The 15,823-nt window shown below is 40.6% G+C and overlaps 1 protein-coding gene across 3 annotated transcripts; it reads left to right on the plus strand.

The window, feature by feature from the left end:
• The first annotated feature begins 1,863 nt into the window (after positions 1 to 1,863).
• On the plus strand, positions 1,864 to 15,239 carry LOC139175355 (uncharacterized). Of its 3 annotated transcripts, none has more exons than XM_070766422.1 (2): positions 1,864 to 2,069; positions 5,010 to 6,629. In XM_070766422.1, exon 2 carries the CDS (start codon positions 5,062 to 5,064, stop codon positions 6,364 to 6,366), a length of 1,305 nt encoding a protein of 434 aa, XP_070622523.1. In that variant the 5' UTR covers positions 1,864 to 2,069; positions 5,010 to 5,061; the 3' UTR covers positions 6,367 to 6,629. The 3 variants fall into 3 exon arrangements, 1 of the variants encoding a protein (XP_070622523.1); XR_011560514.1 differs by lacking the exon at positions 5,010 to 6,629 and adding an exon at positions 13,350 to 15,239 and having other exon boundaries at positions 1,921 to 2,069; XR_011560513.1 differs by lacking the exons at positions 1,864 to 2,069; positions 5,010 to 6,629 and adding exons at positions 11,205 to 11,461; positions 13,350 to 15,239.
• The last annotated feature ends 584 nt before the right edge of the window (positions 15,240 to 15,823 follow it).

A 15,823-nucleotide genomic window follows, 5' to 3' on the forward strand; every position in this document is an offset into this window, starting at 1 on the left:
GCCAAAGTGCCTTCATCCTCTTCCTATACATTTTACTGAAAGCTAAATACCCCCCTATAACCTATCAATATTAAAAACTAAAAAAGACAAATGGAAATGAAAACATTTCAAACTTTCCCCATCTTCATCTTAGAAATATATATTTGGTATGCCCCAACTTTTTAAAGTTTTTCCCCAAGCCCAATTTAACTGTTAACACACCAAATCAACATTTCTTATATAATACTTCTAGCTTTCTATCTTTAATCTGTATTCATTCAATCCCATTAAATCAGTGTTTTTCAACCAGTGTGCCGCGGCACACTAGTGTGCCGTGAGACATGGTCAGGTGTGCCGCGAAGCTCAGAGAAAGAAAACGAGAGAGAGAGAGAAAGAAAGAGAGAGAGAAAGAAAACAAGAGAGAGAGAACGAAACAAAGAGAGAAAGAGAGAAAGAAAGCAAAAGAGAGAGAAAGAAAACAAGAGAAAGAAAGAAAGAGAGAGAGAAAGAAAACAAGAGAGAGAGAAAGAAAGAGAGAGAGAGAGAGAGAAAGAAAACAAGAGAGAGAGAAAGAAAGAGAGAGAGAGAAAGAGAGAGAGAAAGAAAGAAAGCAAAAGAGAAAAAGAAAACAAGAGAGAGAGAGAGAAAGCAAGAGAGAGAGAGAACAAGAGAGAGAAAGAAAGCAAGGGAGAGAGAGGAAGGGAGGGAATGTGGGAGAGAGAAAGACATGGAGGGAGGGAGGGAGAAAGAGCAAAAAAGAGGAAGGAAGGAAGAGAGAAAGAAAGAGGGATGGAGAGAGAGAGAAAAAAGAAGGGAGAGAAAGAAGGAGGGAGAGAGAAATAGAGAGAAAGGGAGGAAGAGAGAAATTTTTTTTGTCCAAACCTTTTTTTAGCCGCCCCGCCCCCTCAATGTAACCCAGGGTTTTGTAAATGTAAAAAATGTGCCATGGCTCAAAAAAGGTTGAAAATCACTGCATTAAATGTCTCAATCACCTAGTCAATTCACAATTGGCAAATTTGATTAGTTCTCCCTCGATTCCCTCATCTAGGTTGTTGATGAAGATGTTGAAGAGCACCAGGCCCAGGACTGAACCCTGTGGTACCCTGCTGCCTACTTCCTTCCATGTAGATCTGGAAACGTTGAGAACATCTCATTGGGTGTGGTTGGTCAGCCAAATATTGATCCATCTACATGCGTTGTAATCTATCCCATATTTTCCAATTTGTACAGTAGGAGATTGTGGTCTACTTTATCAAAAGCTTCACTGAAGTCCACGTAAATTAGATCTACTGAATTACGCTGGTCTACTGATTCAGTTACGGTGCTGAAAAATGATATGAGGTTAGTTTGGCATGATTTGTTCCGGACAAAACCACGTTGGCTGTTGGTTATTATTTTGTTTGTTTCTTTTGGGGTTTTGGGGTGGCTCCATTACATAGCACTATCTCTCCTCGTTGTTCATCTCCGTTTTTGGCTGGACCTCTTAGGAATTCTTGGGAATTTCCAGAACCTAGGTCAATTAATCATTTATCCAAGCTTCTGTCTCAATTCATTCTATTTGTTCTACAGTTTCCATATAATTTCCACATCTCCTGTTTATTCTTTCTGAAGGTTACTTACACATGGGTTTGCCAGATACATTTCTTAGTATCGGGTGGACCATATTTGTCCCCCTACTCTTTTTACAAAGACAGGGGTTTACATAAGGCAAAAAGAGTGTTATGAAATTATATTATTTTTCTTACACTATGCCTCCTTCGGAGGAGGAAATCAACTCAGATCTGATCAGGAAACAAGGCTACTATCTCTGGATGAAATGGCAAATAATTAACCCCTTTCCTAATGATGGTTCAGCCAAGCGGTGCTGATTAATACCAAAACGACCACATAAAAAAGATTTAGTATTGCAAAGGGGGTTGTTTCACATTTGGAAAGGGTGTGTCTTCTCCTCCCCTTGGCATCCAATAAGGAGGAACTCAAAGCCAACAGAATATTCAGTGGCTGCCCTATAAATTCTCCAAGGCTTTCTGGCTTCCTCAATTCGCTTTGCTTTCCAAGCTACTGAAGACTCAGGTCGCATCTCCACATTGGTGAGTAGTTTGGGGTTGCTTCCACCAGCCTTAGCATGGAAAGACCAGCAAGCTGAAATTCAGAATTATTTCGGCTTGAATTTGGATGAAGGTGGTGGAAGGAAGAGAGGGAAAAACCCAAATTATTGAATGGAACGCAGCTGTTTTCATCCTTAGTGCATGTTAAAAACTATAGTTTTTAACTTAATGCCTAAATTTAAATTTAAATTCAGATTTTCTTTACTTTGAATTCGGATGAAGTCTGCAGTCACAGAGAAAGAAAAACTCAGGTTTCGTAAAGAATAATTGCAGGGTGTTTGAATTGAATGCAGCTGTTTTAATCGTTAGCAGCTGCTTTGATGCACCTTAAAAATCTGAAGATTTTAACTTAAGCCTAAACTTTAAATTCAGCTTTATTTCAGTTAAAACTCAGTTGCAATCTTGGAGGAAGAAGGAAACCCACATTAAAAAAACAAACAAACTGTGTTATTGCAGGGTGCTGAATTGTATGCAATCGGCTTGGATTTGGAAGAGGAGAGGGGAAAAATTCAAGTTATTGAATGGAACGCAGCTGTTTTCATTGTTAGCGGCTGTTTTGGTGCATGTTAAAAACTGAAAGTTTTAACTTAACGTCTACATTTAAATTCAGATTTAATTTAGTTTGAATTCAGATAAAGTCTGCAATCTTGATGGAAGGAAGAGAGAAAAAACACAAATTATTGAATGGAACGGAGCTGTTTTCAATGGCTGTTTTCATCCATTTTAGCGGCCTTTTCAGTAGACCTTAAAAACTGAAGGCTTTAACGCAATGCCTAAATTTAAATCCTGATTTATTTTACCTTGAATTTGGATTAAGTTTGCCAACATGGAGCAAGAAAGAAACCCAGGTTTTTTTTTAAAGAAATCAAATTATTGCAAAGTGTTTGACTTGAATGCAGCTGTTTAGCGGATGTTTTCATGCACCTTAAAAATCTGAAGATTTTAACTTAAACCTAAGCTTTAAATTCAGTTTTATTTCAGTTAAAATTCAGTTGCAATCTTGGAGGAAGAAGGAAACCCACATTAAAAAAACAAAAACAAACTGTGTTATTGCAGGGTGCTGAATTGAATGCAATTGTTTTCATCTTTAGTGCATGTTTCAATGCATGTTAAAAACAAAAAAAAATTAACTTAACCCTAAACTTAAATTCAGATTTATTTCAGATTCGGATGCAGGTTTCAATCACAGAAAAAGGAAGCATTATTGAAAGATGCTTAAGTTGAATGTGGCTGTTTTAATCTTTAGCAGGTGCTTCTATGCATCTTAAAAACTGAAGGTTTTAAGATTAATTCAGATTTTAATTCAGATTTATTTCACTTTGAATTCAGAAGAACGTTGCAATCATGAAAAAAGACGGAAACCCAGTTTTTAAAGAACAAACTGAGTTATTGCAGGGTGCTTGAATAGATTACTGCTATTTTAATCTTTAGCAGGCACTTTAATACACCTTAAAACCTGAAGATTTTATTATTTTTATTTTATTTTATTTTATTTTATTTTATTTTTATTTTTATTTATTTTATTTTATTATTTTTATTTTATTTTATTTTATTTTATTTTATTTTATTTTATTTTATTTTATTTTATTTTATTTTATTTTATTTTATTTTATTTTATTTTATTTTATTTTATTTTATTTTATTTTATTTTATTTTATTTTATTTTATTTTATTTTATTTTATTTTTATTTATTTTTATTTATTTTATTATTTTATTATTTTATTATTTTATTATTTTATTATTTTATTATATTTTATTTTATTTTATTTTATTTTATTTATTTTATTTTATTTTATTTTATTTATTTTATTTGTATGCCACCCCTCTCCGTAGACACTCGGGGCAGCTAACAACAGTGATAAAAAACAGCATGTAACAATCCAATATTAAAACAACTAAAAAAACCCCTTATTATAAAACCAAACATACATACAAACATACCATGCATAAATTGTAAAGGCCTAGGGGGAAAGAATATCTCAGTTCCCCCGTGCTTGACAGCAGAGGTGGGTTTTAAGAAGCTTACGAAAGGCGAGGAGGGTGGGGGCAATTCTAATCTCTGGGGGAGTTGGTTCCAGAGGGCCGGGGCTGCCACAGAGAAGGCTCTTCCCCTGGGTCCCGCGAAACGACATTGTTTAGTTGATGGGACCCGGAGAAGGCCCACTCTGTGGGACCTAACTGGCCGCTGGGATTCGTGCAGCAGAAGGCGGTCCCGGAGATAATCTGGTCCAGTGCCATGAAGGGCTTTATAGGTCATAACCAACACATTTTATCTTAAGCCTAAACTTAAATTCAGATTTATTTTGGCTTGAGCCCCAATGAAGGTTGCAATCTTCAAAAAAGACAAGTCAATTTTTTTAAAAAATGGGTTATTGGCAGGTGCTTGAATTGAATGGATTTTTTTTTAGTCTTGGGTGATTATTTCTAGATTTGCACATTGGGAGAAACCACAAAGAATTGGCAAAAATCGTCCTGCTTGGGAATAGATTGTTTAATTTAGGTTTATTAATATAGGAGCTGGTGATTGGCTTCTTATTATAGTAATAGGAATAAACAACTTGGCTGAAGTTGGTTAGGGAACACACTAGTGTGCTATATTTTGCCTCTGATTGATTGAGCCCATTGATTTGGCAAAAAACCAAAGAAAACCAAATAAACCCACTTTAGCTTCCTGGCTAAGATCCTTTCAAATCTAGATTAGTTGCTCACAATTCTGGAAGTTTGCAATTCAGACTGTGCAAGAGTTGGATTTCTTTCCCCCCCCCAAAGGAATCCAGAGGGTGGGCTGACCACTCCAGGGACGAGGTGGAGTGGATCAGGAGCAGTCTACCCCCCAAGGGAAGCAGGAAAGCAGACTGAAATAAATAAGTTTTCTGATGACTGAAAGAACCAGACAATTCTCCTTTTTGTCTCTTTCCCAGGTTCCTTGAAGCCCAGCAGGATGTCCTACCAGACTCAACAGTACTACCCTTCATGTCAGCAGTTCTGCCCTCCACCTCAGCAGTTTTGCTCCCCACCTCAGCAGTGGTACCCCCCACCTCTGCAATGCTACCCTCCACCTCTCCAGTTCTGCCCCCCATCTCAGCAGTTCTACCCCCCACCTCAGCAGTTCTGCCCCCCGCCTCTGCAATGCTACCCCCAATTCTGCAGTGCTTCCCCCCACCCCAGCAATTCTGCCCCCCACCTCTGCAGTGCTACCCCCACCTCAGCCATGCCATCCCATACCTCAGGTCTTCCCACTTCTGCAGTGCTACCCCCCACCTCAGCAGTCCTGCCCCCCACCTCAACAATTTTGCCCCCCACATCAGCAGTTCTGCCCCCCACCTCTGCATTGCTACCCTCCACCTCAGCAATGCTGCCCCCCACCTCAGTTCTGCCCCCCAACTCAGTAGTGCTACCCCCCACGACTGCAGTGCTACCACCTCAGCAGTTCTGCCCCTCACTTCAGCAATTCTGCCCCCCTCAGTTCTGTCCCCAACCTCAGCAGTGCTACCTCCACCTCTGCAGTGCTACCCCCCACTTCACCAGTTCTGTACCCCATCTCAGCAGTTCTGCCTCCCAGCTCAGTTCTGCCCCCACCTCAGTTCTGCCCCTCACCTCAGCAATTCTGCCCCCCACCTCAGCAGTGCTACCCCCTGCCTCAGCAGGGGTAACCCCCGCCTCTGCAGTTCTGCCCCCCACTTCAGCCACGGGACCTCCCACCTCTACAATGGTAACCCCCACCTCAGCCGTGGGACCCCCCATCTCAGCAGTGATGACCCCCACCTCAACAGGGGTACCCCCCACCTCTACAGTAGTAATCCCCACCTCAGCAGTTCTGCCCCCCACCTCAGCCATGGGACCTCCCACTTCTACAATGGTAACCCCCACCTCAGCCGTGGTACCCCCCACTTCAGCAGTGCTGACCCCCACCTCAGCAGGGGTAACCCCTGCCTCTGCAGTTCTGCCCCCCACCTCAGCCGTGGTACCCCCCACCTCTACAATGGTAACCCCCACCTCGGCAGTTCTGCCCCCCACTTCAGCAGTGGTAACCCCCACCTCGGCAGTTCTGCCCCCCACCTCAGCAGTGGTAACCCCCACCTCGGCAGTTCTGCCCCCCACCTCAGCAGTGGTAACCCCCACCTCAGCAACGATGCCTCAAGCAACAGGATCGAAATCCACAACGCCGTTAAGAAGCTGTTGAAGGCAACGCCCGGAAGGGGAAGGGCGAAGGAGAAGGTCCAAGGATCTTTCTTGACTTCCAACGTCAACCGACACGGAAGCCCACCGAGGAAATGAGACCCTGGGAATTGAGGCTTCGAGACCGCCGTCTACTGCAAGCCACTTACCTTGTTGGCTTCCCGAAGGCCAAGCCGAACACCGAAAGTCCACGTGGTTGGAGACCTCGGCAGCCGAAAACCAACATGAGAACTTCCGAGAAGAACCGGTCTCTTCATCCTTCATCTTGTCATCATCTTCTCCTATCTTCCTACCTCTGGTGCCTTGCCCTACGCTCTGCTTGTCCCTTGCCAAAATGTTATTAAAATGCATAAATTAGCTGACATTGGAAAGTTGTCTTTTTTAAAAAAAACAAAGATCATTAAGTATTTACATTTAAAACAAACACCATAAAAAGAAAAACAGAGACAAGACACATCTTACAAAATATTCAAACACGTAAACATATATAATATTTCATACTTACAGTTATATATCAAATCTTAAACACTCAATGATATACACAGACATCAACCAACCTTTTCACCTTATTTATTGCAGGCTAGTTATATGAGCCTATTAATATCTACTTTGATATAATGTATCTTTTGTTTTCTGTCTTAATCATATTATTTTTAATCATATTACCATTTCATAAATTATTAAAATTGCTACACAATGACGTATCTTTGTATTGTATATACAGTAGTACCTCTAGATACGAGCTGCTCCGCATGCGAGTATTCCAAGTTACGAGCTGAGACGTGAGCAAAATTTCTGTTCGATACCTGAGCTCAAATTCGGGATAAGAGCCGAGCGTCCACTAGGTGGCGCAAGAATTCCATTTTTTCCAGTTATCTCGGCGCGAAAAGCCACATCTAAATGCATTCGTTCGAGATACGAATTGATCGACATACGAGCTTGGCTCTGGCACGAATTAAACTCGTATGTCGAGGTACCACTGTACATCGTGGTTTGGTTAAAGGATTAATAAGAGTACTTACATTCTTCCATTTACTTTCAAATTGTGAGATACAGTATTTAAACTTTTAAATATTTTTTTCTAATTGACCCATTCGTACCGCCTGCTCCATGTTTGGTAAAATTCTGTATCGTCTCTTTCCTGAATTTCAAATGTCATATTATCCATTTCCGCAATTTCATGGATTTATTAGATTTAATGTTGAAGGGATGGTGTCTAGTTTCCAATTCTGCACGTACACAAGCCTGGCAATGATTATGATATGCAATATTAAGTATCTGTCTTCTCTGGATATTTTTGTCTGATTATTCCAAGTAAATATAATTCCCGTTTCAATGGGACTTGTTGGGTGGTAATTTGCTCTATAAACGATTTCTAATTTTTCCCCAAAACCTTTTTGCAGCTGGGCATGTCCACCATACATGATAATATGTTCCACTGATTTCTTTACATTTCCAACATTCCAGGGACGAATTTGAATGCATTTTAGATAAGTGGGCAGCTGGCAAATTATTATTATTGTTATTATTATTTACTGGATTTGTATGCCACCCCTCTCCGCAGACTCGGGGCGGCTAACAACAATGATAAAAAACAACATGTAACAATCCAATTTAAGAAAACAACTAAAAACCCTTATTATAAAAACCAAACACACACACAAACATACCATGCATAACTTGCAATGGCCTAGGGGAAGGAATATCCTAACTCCCCCATGCCTGGCGACAAAGGTGGGTCTTGAGTAATTTGCGAAAGACAAGGAGGGTGGGGGCCGTTCTAATCTCTGGAGGGAGTTGATTCCAGAGGGCCGGGGCCACGTGTAAAACATTTTGTAAATGTTTTCATAATAATAATAATAATAATAATAATAATAATAATAATAATAATAATAATAAATTTATTAGATTTGTATGTGCGCCCCTCTCCAAAGACTTCTTATATGTGGATGATATTGCTAATTAGTCCATATTTTTTCTCATTTGTTTAAATTAATAGTACTGTATAGCCGAAAGTTTGGGCCCAGGCAATCATGGTACCCTGGCTTGGCCTAATCTTTTGTTCAACAAATATATTGAATATATTGGAAAGGAACTTTTCCTCCGTGCCCAATAATATTTTATCCAATTCATTTGTTTTCTGAAATCCTATTTTGTTTTTATCTTCATTATATATTTGGATTTTATCTGTAAGTAATGTATCCAATCTATAACAATCCCTTTGTTTTGTAAATCTTGAGTTGGGATAAATTGATTGTTTTCATTCAGTAATTGTTCATAGGCTATTCTGTTCCCAGGCTTTTGGATCGAAACCACTGACTAAAACCACTAATTTCAGCTTTAAATCACACTATAGCCCTTACATCATTGCTAAACCATAGCGGTTTCTTCTTCCTTTTACCCTTAGTTATTTGCCAAGGGACATTAAGGGAACATCTTTCAGCTGTGGCGAGGGGGGCGTTCGCCCAGGTTCGCCTGGTGCATCAGTTGCGACCCTATTTGGACCGGGAGTCACTGCTCACAGTCACTCATGCCCTCATCACCTCGAGGTTCGACTACTGTAACGCTCTCTACATGGGGCTACCTTTGAAAAGTGTTCGGAAACTTCAGATCGTGCAGAATGCAGCTGCGAGAGCAATCATGGGCTTTCCTAAATATGCCCATGTCACATCAACACTCCGCAGTCTGCATTGGTTGCCGATCAGTTTCCGGTCACAATTCAAAGTGTTGGTTATGACCTTTAAAGCCCTTCATGGCATCGGACCAGAATATCTCCGAGACCGCCTTCTGCCGCACGAATCCCAGCGGCCAGTTAGGTCCCACAGAGTGGGCCTTCTCCGGGTCCCGTCAACGAAACAATTCCACTTGGCGGGACCCAGGAGAAGAGCCTTCTCTGTGGTGGCCCCAGCCCTCTGGAACCAACTCCCCCCAGAGATTAGAACTGCCCCTACCCTCCTTGCCTTTCGTAAGCTACTCAAAACCCACCTCTGCCGCCAGGCATGGGGGAATTAAGACTTCTTCTCCCCCTAGGCTGATACAACTGTATGTATGGTATGTTTGTACGTATGCTGGTTTTATACATTAAGGGGTTTTAAGTTAGTTTTTAGTATTGGATTTTTACTGTATATTGTTCATGTATATTGTTCATGACTGTTGTTAGCCGCCCCGAGTTTTCGGAGAGGGGCGGCATATAAATCCAATAAATTGAATTGAATTGAATTGAACATAGTTCCCTTGACATAGTTACATGTCTAGGGACATTAAGGAAACAAAAGATAATGAAACCGCTAAAATATGGGAGAAATGGCACAAGTGGATTCAAAAAAGATATCAGACAGAATGACAGTTAATTTCAGACTAAAGGTGTACCGAAATATCTGATAATTTTTTCTTCAATTGGCTTACTGCAAATATATGTATACGCTCACAACTTTTGCTATCTTAATATCTTTCTTTCTGGATCAAAGTAAGTTTCTCATTTTCCTGTTATTTTATTTTCATTTTCCTGTATCATAGAAGTAAAGACAAAATGTAACTGGCAATGATCTGTAAATAGATGTTTTCTGTTTTAAATGTATAAAAAACAATAAAAAACTTTTAAAAAAGAAAAGAAGGACCAGGGGAGACATGATAGTATCATTCCAATATCCCAGGGGTTGCCACAAAGAAGAAGGACTCTACCTATTCTCCAAAGCACCTGAGGGTAGAACAAGAAGCAATGGGCGGAAACTAAAGAAGGAGATAAGAAGCCCAGAATTAAGGAGAAATTTCCTGATTGGAAAGAACAATAAATCAATGCATTATATTTGGTCTTGCAAAACAGCCTGAATTTATGATCTTTTTTATTGACTCAGAGTTTCCAGAGGAAACCTGAATCAGGGAAAAGATAAACAGAATTAAAGAGAGGTTTCCTTGTAATAGAATAGAGAAGAATAGAACAGAGAAGAATAGAATAGAATAATAGAATAAAGAATAGAATAGAATTCTGTATTGGCCAAGTGTGATTGGACACACAAGGAATTGTGGCGTGGCTTCTACCCGACGCGCTGCGTTTTCTTTCAACATCTTTCAGTGCAAATTGGGTGCTCTGCGTTCTATCTTCCTCTATCTCTCTTTCTATTTCTCTCTCTCTCTCTTTCTCTCTCTTTATTTTTCTCTCTCTCTCTCTATCTTTCTCTCGAGCTCTCTTCCTCTTTCTTTCTCTTTCTCTCTCCCTTCCTCTATCTCTCTTTCTCTCTATCTATCTTTCTCTCTCTTTCTCTCTCTAGCTCTCTTCCTCTTTCTATCTTTCTCTCTATCGTTCTCCCTCTCTCTCTCTCTATTTGTCTCTCTCTCTTCCTCTTTCTCTCTATTTATTTTTTTTCTCTCTTTCTCTCTTTCTTTCCATCTCTTTCTCTCTATCTTTTTTCCTCTATCTCTCTTTCTCTCTCTTTATCTTTCTCTCTCTTTCTCTCTAGCTCTCTTCCTTTCTCTTTCTATCTTTCTCTCTATCGTTCTTCCTCTCTCTCTTTCTCTCTATTTATCTCTCTCTCTCTTTCTCTTTCTTTCTCTTTATTTATTTTTCTCTCTCTTTCTCCCTAGCTCTCTTCCTTTTTCTTTCTCTCTTTCTGTCTCTTTCTTTCTATCTTTCTTCCTCTATCTCTCTTTCTCTCTATCTTTCTTCATCTATTTCTCTTTCTATTTACCTCTCTCTCTTCTTCTTCTTTCTCTCTCTATCTCTTTCTCTCTATTTTTCTCTCTATCTTTCTTCATCTATGTCTTTCTCTCTCTCTCTTTCTCTCTAGCTCTATTCCTCTTTCTCTCTCTTTCTATCTCTTTCTCCCTATCTTTCTTTCTCTCTAGCTCTCTTCCTCTTTCTTTCTTTCTTTCTTTCTTTCTCTCTCTCTTTCTCTTTCTATTTATCTCTCTCTCTCTCTCTCCCCCTTTATCTCCATCTCCCTCTTTATCTGATGAAATGGCAAATAATTAACCCCCATTCCGAGTAATGCCAGAACGGCTACATAAAAAAGGTTTAGCGTTGCAAAAGGGTGGTTTCACATTCAGAAAGAGGTGTTCCTTCTCCTCCCTCTGGAATCTAAGAAGGAAGAACTCAATGCCAACAGTGGCGGCCCTATAAATTCTCCAAGGCTTTCTGGCTTCCTCAATTCGCTTCGCTCTCACAGCTACTGAAGACTCAGATCGTATCTCCACGTTGGTGAGTAGTTTGGGCTTCTTTCCACCTGCCTGACCATCGAAAGACCTGCAAGCTGAAATTCAGATTTATTTCGGCTTGAATTTGAATGAAGGTGGTTGAAAGAAGAGAGGGAAATAGCCAAGTTATTGAATGGACCGTAGCTGTTTTCATTGTTAGCAGCTGTTTCGGTACACCTTAAAAACTGAAGATTTTAATTTAATGCCTAAATTTAAATTCAGATTTATTTAGTTTCAATTCGGATGAAGTCTGCAATCTTGATGGAAGGAAGAGAGGGAAAAAACCCAGGTCATTGGTTTTCCGCTGTTTTCATCGTTAGCTGCTGTTTCGGTGCAACTTAAAAAATGAAGGTTTTAACTTAACGCCTAAATTTAAATTCAGATTTATTTTAGTTTGAATTTGGATAAAGCTTGCAATCAGGGAGGAAGAAAGAAACCCAGGGTTTTTTTTTTTTAAGAAACCGAATTATTGCAGAGTGTTTGAATTGAATGCAGCTGCTTAGCGGATGTTTTAATGCATCTTAAAAATCTGAAGATTTTAACTTAAACCTAAGTTTCAATTCAGCTTTATTTCAGTTTTAAGCTCAGTTGCAATCTTGGAGGAAGAAGGAAACCCAGATTTTTAAAAAAACAGAGTTATTGCCGGGTGCTTGAATTAAATGCAGTGGTTTTAATCTTTAGCAGGAGTTTCAATGCATGCTAAAAACAGAAGATTTTAACTGAAGCCTAAACTTAAATTCAGATTTATTTCAGATTTGGATGCAGGTTGCAATCAGAGAAGAAGAAGAATTATTGAAAGATGCTTGAACTGAATTTCTGTGTTTTAATCTTTAGCAGGTGCTTCTATGCACCCTAAAAACTGAAGGTTTTAAGATTAATTCAGATTTTTACTCAGATTTATTTCACTTTGAATTCAGATGAAAGTTGCAATCGTGGAGAAAGAAGGAAACCCAGGTTTTAAAGAACAAACAGAGTTATTGCAGGGTGCTTGAACAGAATTTGGCTATTTTAATCTTTAACAGGAACTTTAATACACCTTAAAAACTGAAGATGTTTACTTAAGATTAAACTTAAATTCAGATTTATTTTGGCTTGAGGCCAAATGAAGGTTGCAATATTCAAAAAAGGAAAGTCAATTTTTTTTAAAAAAATGGGTTATTGGCAGCTGCTTGAATCGAATGGGTGTGTTTTTAGTCTTGGGTGATTATTTCTAGATTTACACATTGGGAGAAACCACAAAGAATTGGCAAAAATCACCCTGCTTGGGAATAGATTGTTTAATTCAGGTTTATGAATTTGGGAGCTGGTGATTGGCCTAATCTAAATTATAATAAAAAGAATAAATAACTTGGCTGAACTTGGTTAGGGAACAACTGGTGTGTAAGGGAGGTGGAGTGGATCCTCCAAGTCCAAGAGCAGTCTATTATTATTATTATTATTATTATTATTATTATTATTAATAATAATAATAATAATTAGATTTGTATGCTGCCCCTCTCCGCAGACTCGGGGCGTCTCACAACACAATAAAAACAGTTCATGACAAATCTAATAATTTACAATTTAAAATATTTTAAAAACCCCATTATTAAGCAGACACACATATAAATATACCATACATAAATTGTATAAGCCTGGGGGAGATATTTCAGTTCCCCCATGCCTGACGACAAAGGTGGGTTTTGAGGAGTTTATGAAAGGCAAGGAGGGTAGGGGCAGTTCTAATCTCTGAGGGGAGCTGGTTCCAGAGAGTCGGGGCCGGCACAGAGAAGTCACAGTCACAGTCTACCCCCAAGGGAGGCAGGAAAGCAGGCTGAAAGGCAGTAGATGACTAAATGAGTTTTCTGATGGTTGAAGGTACCGGACGATTCTTCTTTTTGTCGCTTTCCCAGGTTCCTTGAAGCCCACCAGGATGTCCTACCAGAATCAGCAGAACAACCAATCATCCTCCCCATCTCAGCAGTGGAACGCCGCATCTCAGCAGTGGAACGCCCCATCTCAGCATTGGAATGCCCCACCTCAGCAGGGCAACCCCCATACTCAGCAGGGCAACCCCCAAGCACAGCAGGGCTACCCCCAAACTCAGCAGGTCTACCTCCAAGCTCAGCAGGGCAACTCCCAAACCCAGCAGGGCTTCCCCCAAGCTCAGCAGGGCTTCCCCCAGACGCAGCAGGGCTACCCCCATCCTTCGAGATACTGTCCACCACAAGGCGCTTATCTAATTGGCTTCCCAAACCCTGAAGGCCTACAACGCTTGACACCACGGGAGAGGAGAATCATCATGAGAAATGTAAGAACCATTATCAGAAACCCTGGAGTGCTGACCTCACCTCTGCTGTACTATCCCCCACTTCAGTACTGCTGCCCCCCACCTCAGGAGTTCTGCCCTCCACCCCAGCAATGGTAACCCCCCATCTCAGCAATACCACCCCATCAGCAGGATCAAAAGCCACAATGCCGTTCAGAAGCTGTTGAAGGCAACGTCCAGAAGGAGAAGGGCGGAGGAGAAGGTCCAACGTTCTCTCTTGGCTTCCAACCTCAACCGACACGGAAGCCCACCAAGGAAAGGAGACTCTGGGAATTGAGGCTTCGAGATGCCGTCCATCGCAAGCCACTTACCTCGTTGGCTTCCCAAAGGCCAACCCAACCACTGAAGGCTCGCGCGGTTCGAGACTTCAGCAGCCGAAAACCACCAAGAAGAACCGGTCTCTACATCCTTCATCGTGCCATCGACTTCTCCAGTCTTCCCTCTTCTGGTGCCTTGCCCTGTGCTCTGATTGTCCCCTGGCAAAATGTTATTAAAACGCACGAATTAGGTGGCGTTGGAAAGTTCTCTTTCTATTTTTTTCCTTGCCAGAGTTTTAATACATTTTTTTATATTTACTTCTTAATATTTTCAGGTAGATCGAAATCCATATACAGTGTTCCCTCGATTTTCGCGGGTTCGAACTTGGCGAAAAGTCTATACCACGGTTTTTCAGAAATATTAATTAAAAAAATACTTCGCTGTTTTTTCCCCTATACCATGGTTTTTCCCACCCAATGACATCATATGTCATCGCCAAACTTTCGTCTGCTTTTAATAAGTATTTTTTAAATAAACTTTAGTAAATAAACACGGTGAGTAATAATCTAAATGGTTGCTAAGGGAATGGAAAATTGCAATTTAGGGGTTTAAAGTCTTAAGGGAAGGCTTGTGATCCTGTTCATAGCCAAAAATAGTGTATTTACTTCCGCATCTCTACTTCATGGAAATTCGACTTTCGCGGGTGGTCTCGGAACGCATCCCCCGCGAAAAGCGAGAGAACACTGTATTTACATTCCTATTAATACATTGTATACAGGATGATTCTTCATAATCTTTTCTCTTCCCCACATCCATCTCCTTCTATTATTTTGTCCTCTTTTTTTTCCCCCGATCAATTTATACCATTTAGTCCAAGTGTTATAATAGTCCGAGTCTTTTTGGCCATTCAGCTCCGTCATTAGCTTGTCCGTTTCTGCGCAATCGGAGACGGGGTGGCGCAGCAGGTAGAGTGCTGTACTGCAGGCCACTGAAGCTGACTGTAGATCTGTAGGTCAGCGGTTCAAATCTCATCAACGGCTCAAGGTTGACTCGGCCTCCCATCCTTCCGAGGTGGGTCAAATGAGGACCCGGATTGTGGGGGCAATAGGCTGGCTCTGTTAAAAAGTGCTACTGCTAACATGTTGTAAGCCGCCCTGAGTCTAAGGAGAAGGGCGGCATAAAAAATTGAATAAATAAATATATTTTTTTGGATGAACTCTTTCTCCAAGGGTATCTGATGATCTTTCCATTGTTGCGTGTAAATGATTCTATCTGCTGTCCCTATGTGTAACATTAAGTATTTGATGTTTTGGGGGTATGATTTTTTTTTTTTACAATACCTAGCAAAAGGAGTCTCGGAGTGAATTCAATTACAGTATCAGTCATTTCCTGTAGCCATCAATCATTTTTTTAATTTTGGAGTGGGATCCTTTTTAGCCCCTCTCGGAGTGGTGTGATGGCCTAGAGGGGGGCTCTCCCCTCACAATCAGGAGGCTGTGGGTTCGACCCTCAGTAGAGGCAGATATTCCTCTGGGCACGATGAGAATATTATCTGCCGAACAAAACTCCACCCTGGCGACAGGAAGGGCAATGGGCCAGGAAACACTCCGCTAGCTCCATTCACTTGTCTGGACTCCACCCTGATGGATTAAAAGAAGACAATGATCCTTAGCCCCCCCACCCCCTCTCTGTCTGGCTTGCAATCCTCATCACCCTCAATCGATAACCGTATCCCTGATGGGAATCGGATTCTCTCGAAATGGGGAGAGACTCCGAGGCAGGTTTATTTTGAAAGAAAAA

This window comes from Erythrolamprus reginae, chromosome 13 (genome assembly GCF_031021105.1).
Source record: "Erythrolamprus reginae isolate rEryReg1 chromosome 13, rEryReg1.hap1, whole genome shotgun sequence".
In the NCBI taxonomy this organism is placed as follows: domain Eukaryota; kingdom Metazoa; phylum Chordata; class Lepidosauria; order Squamata; family Dipsadidae; genus Erythrolamprus; species Erythrolamprus reginae.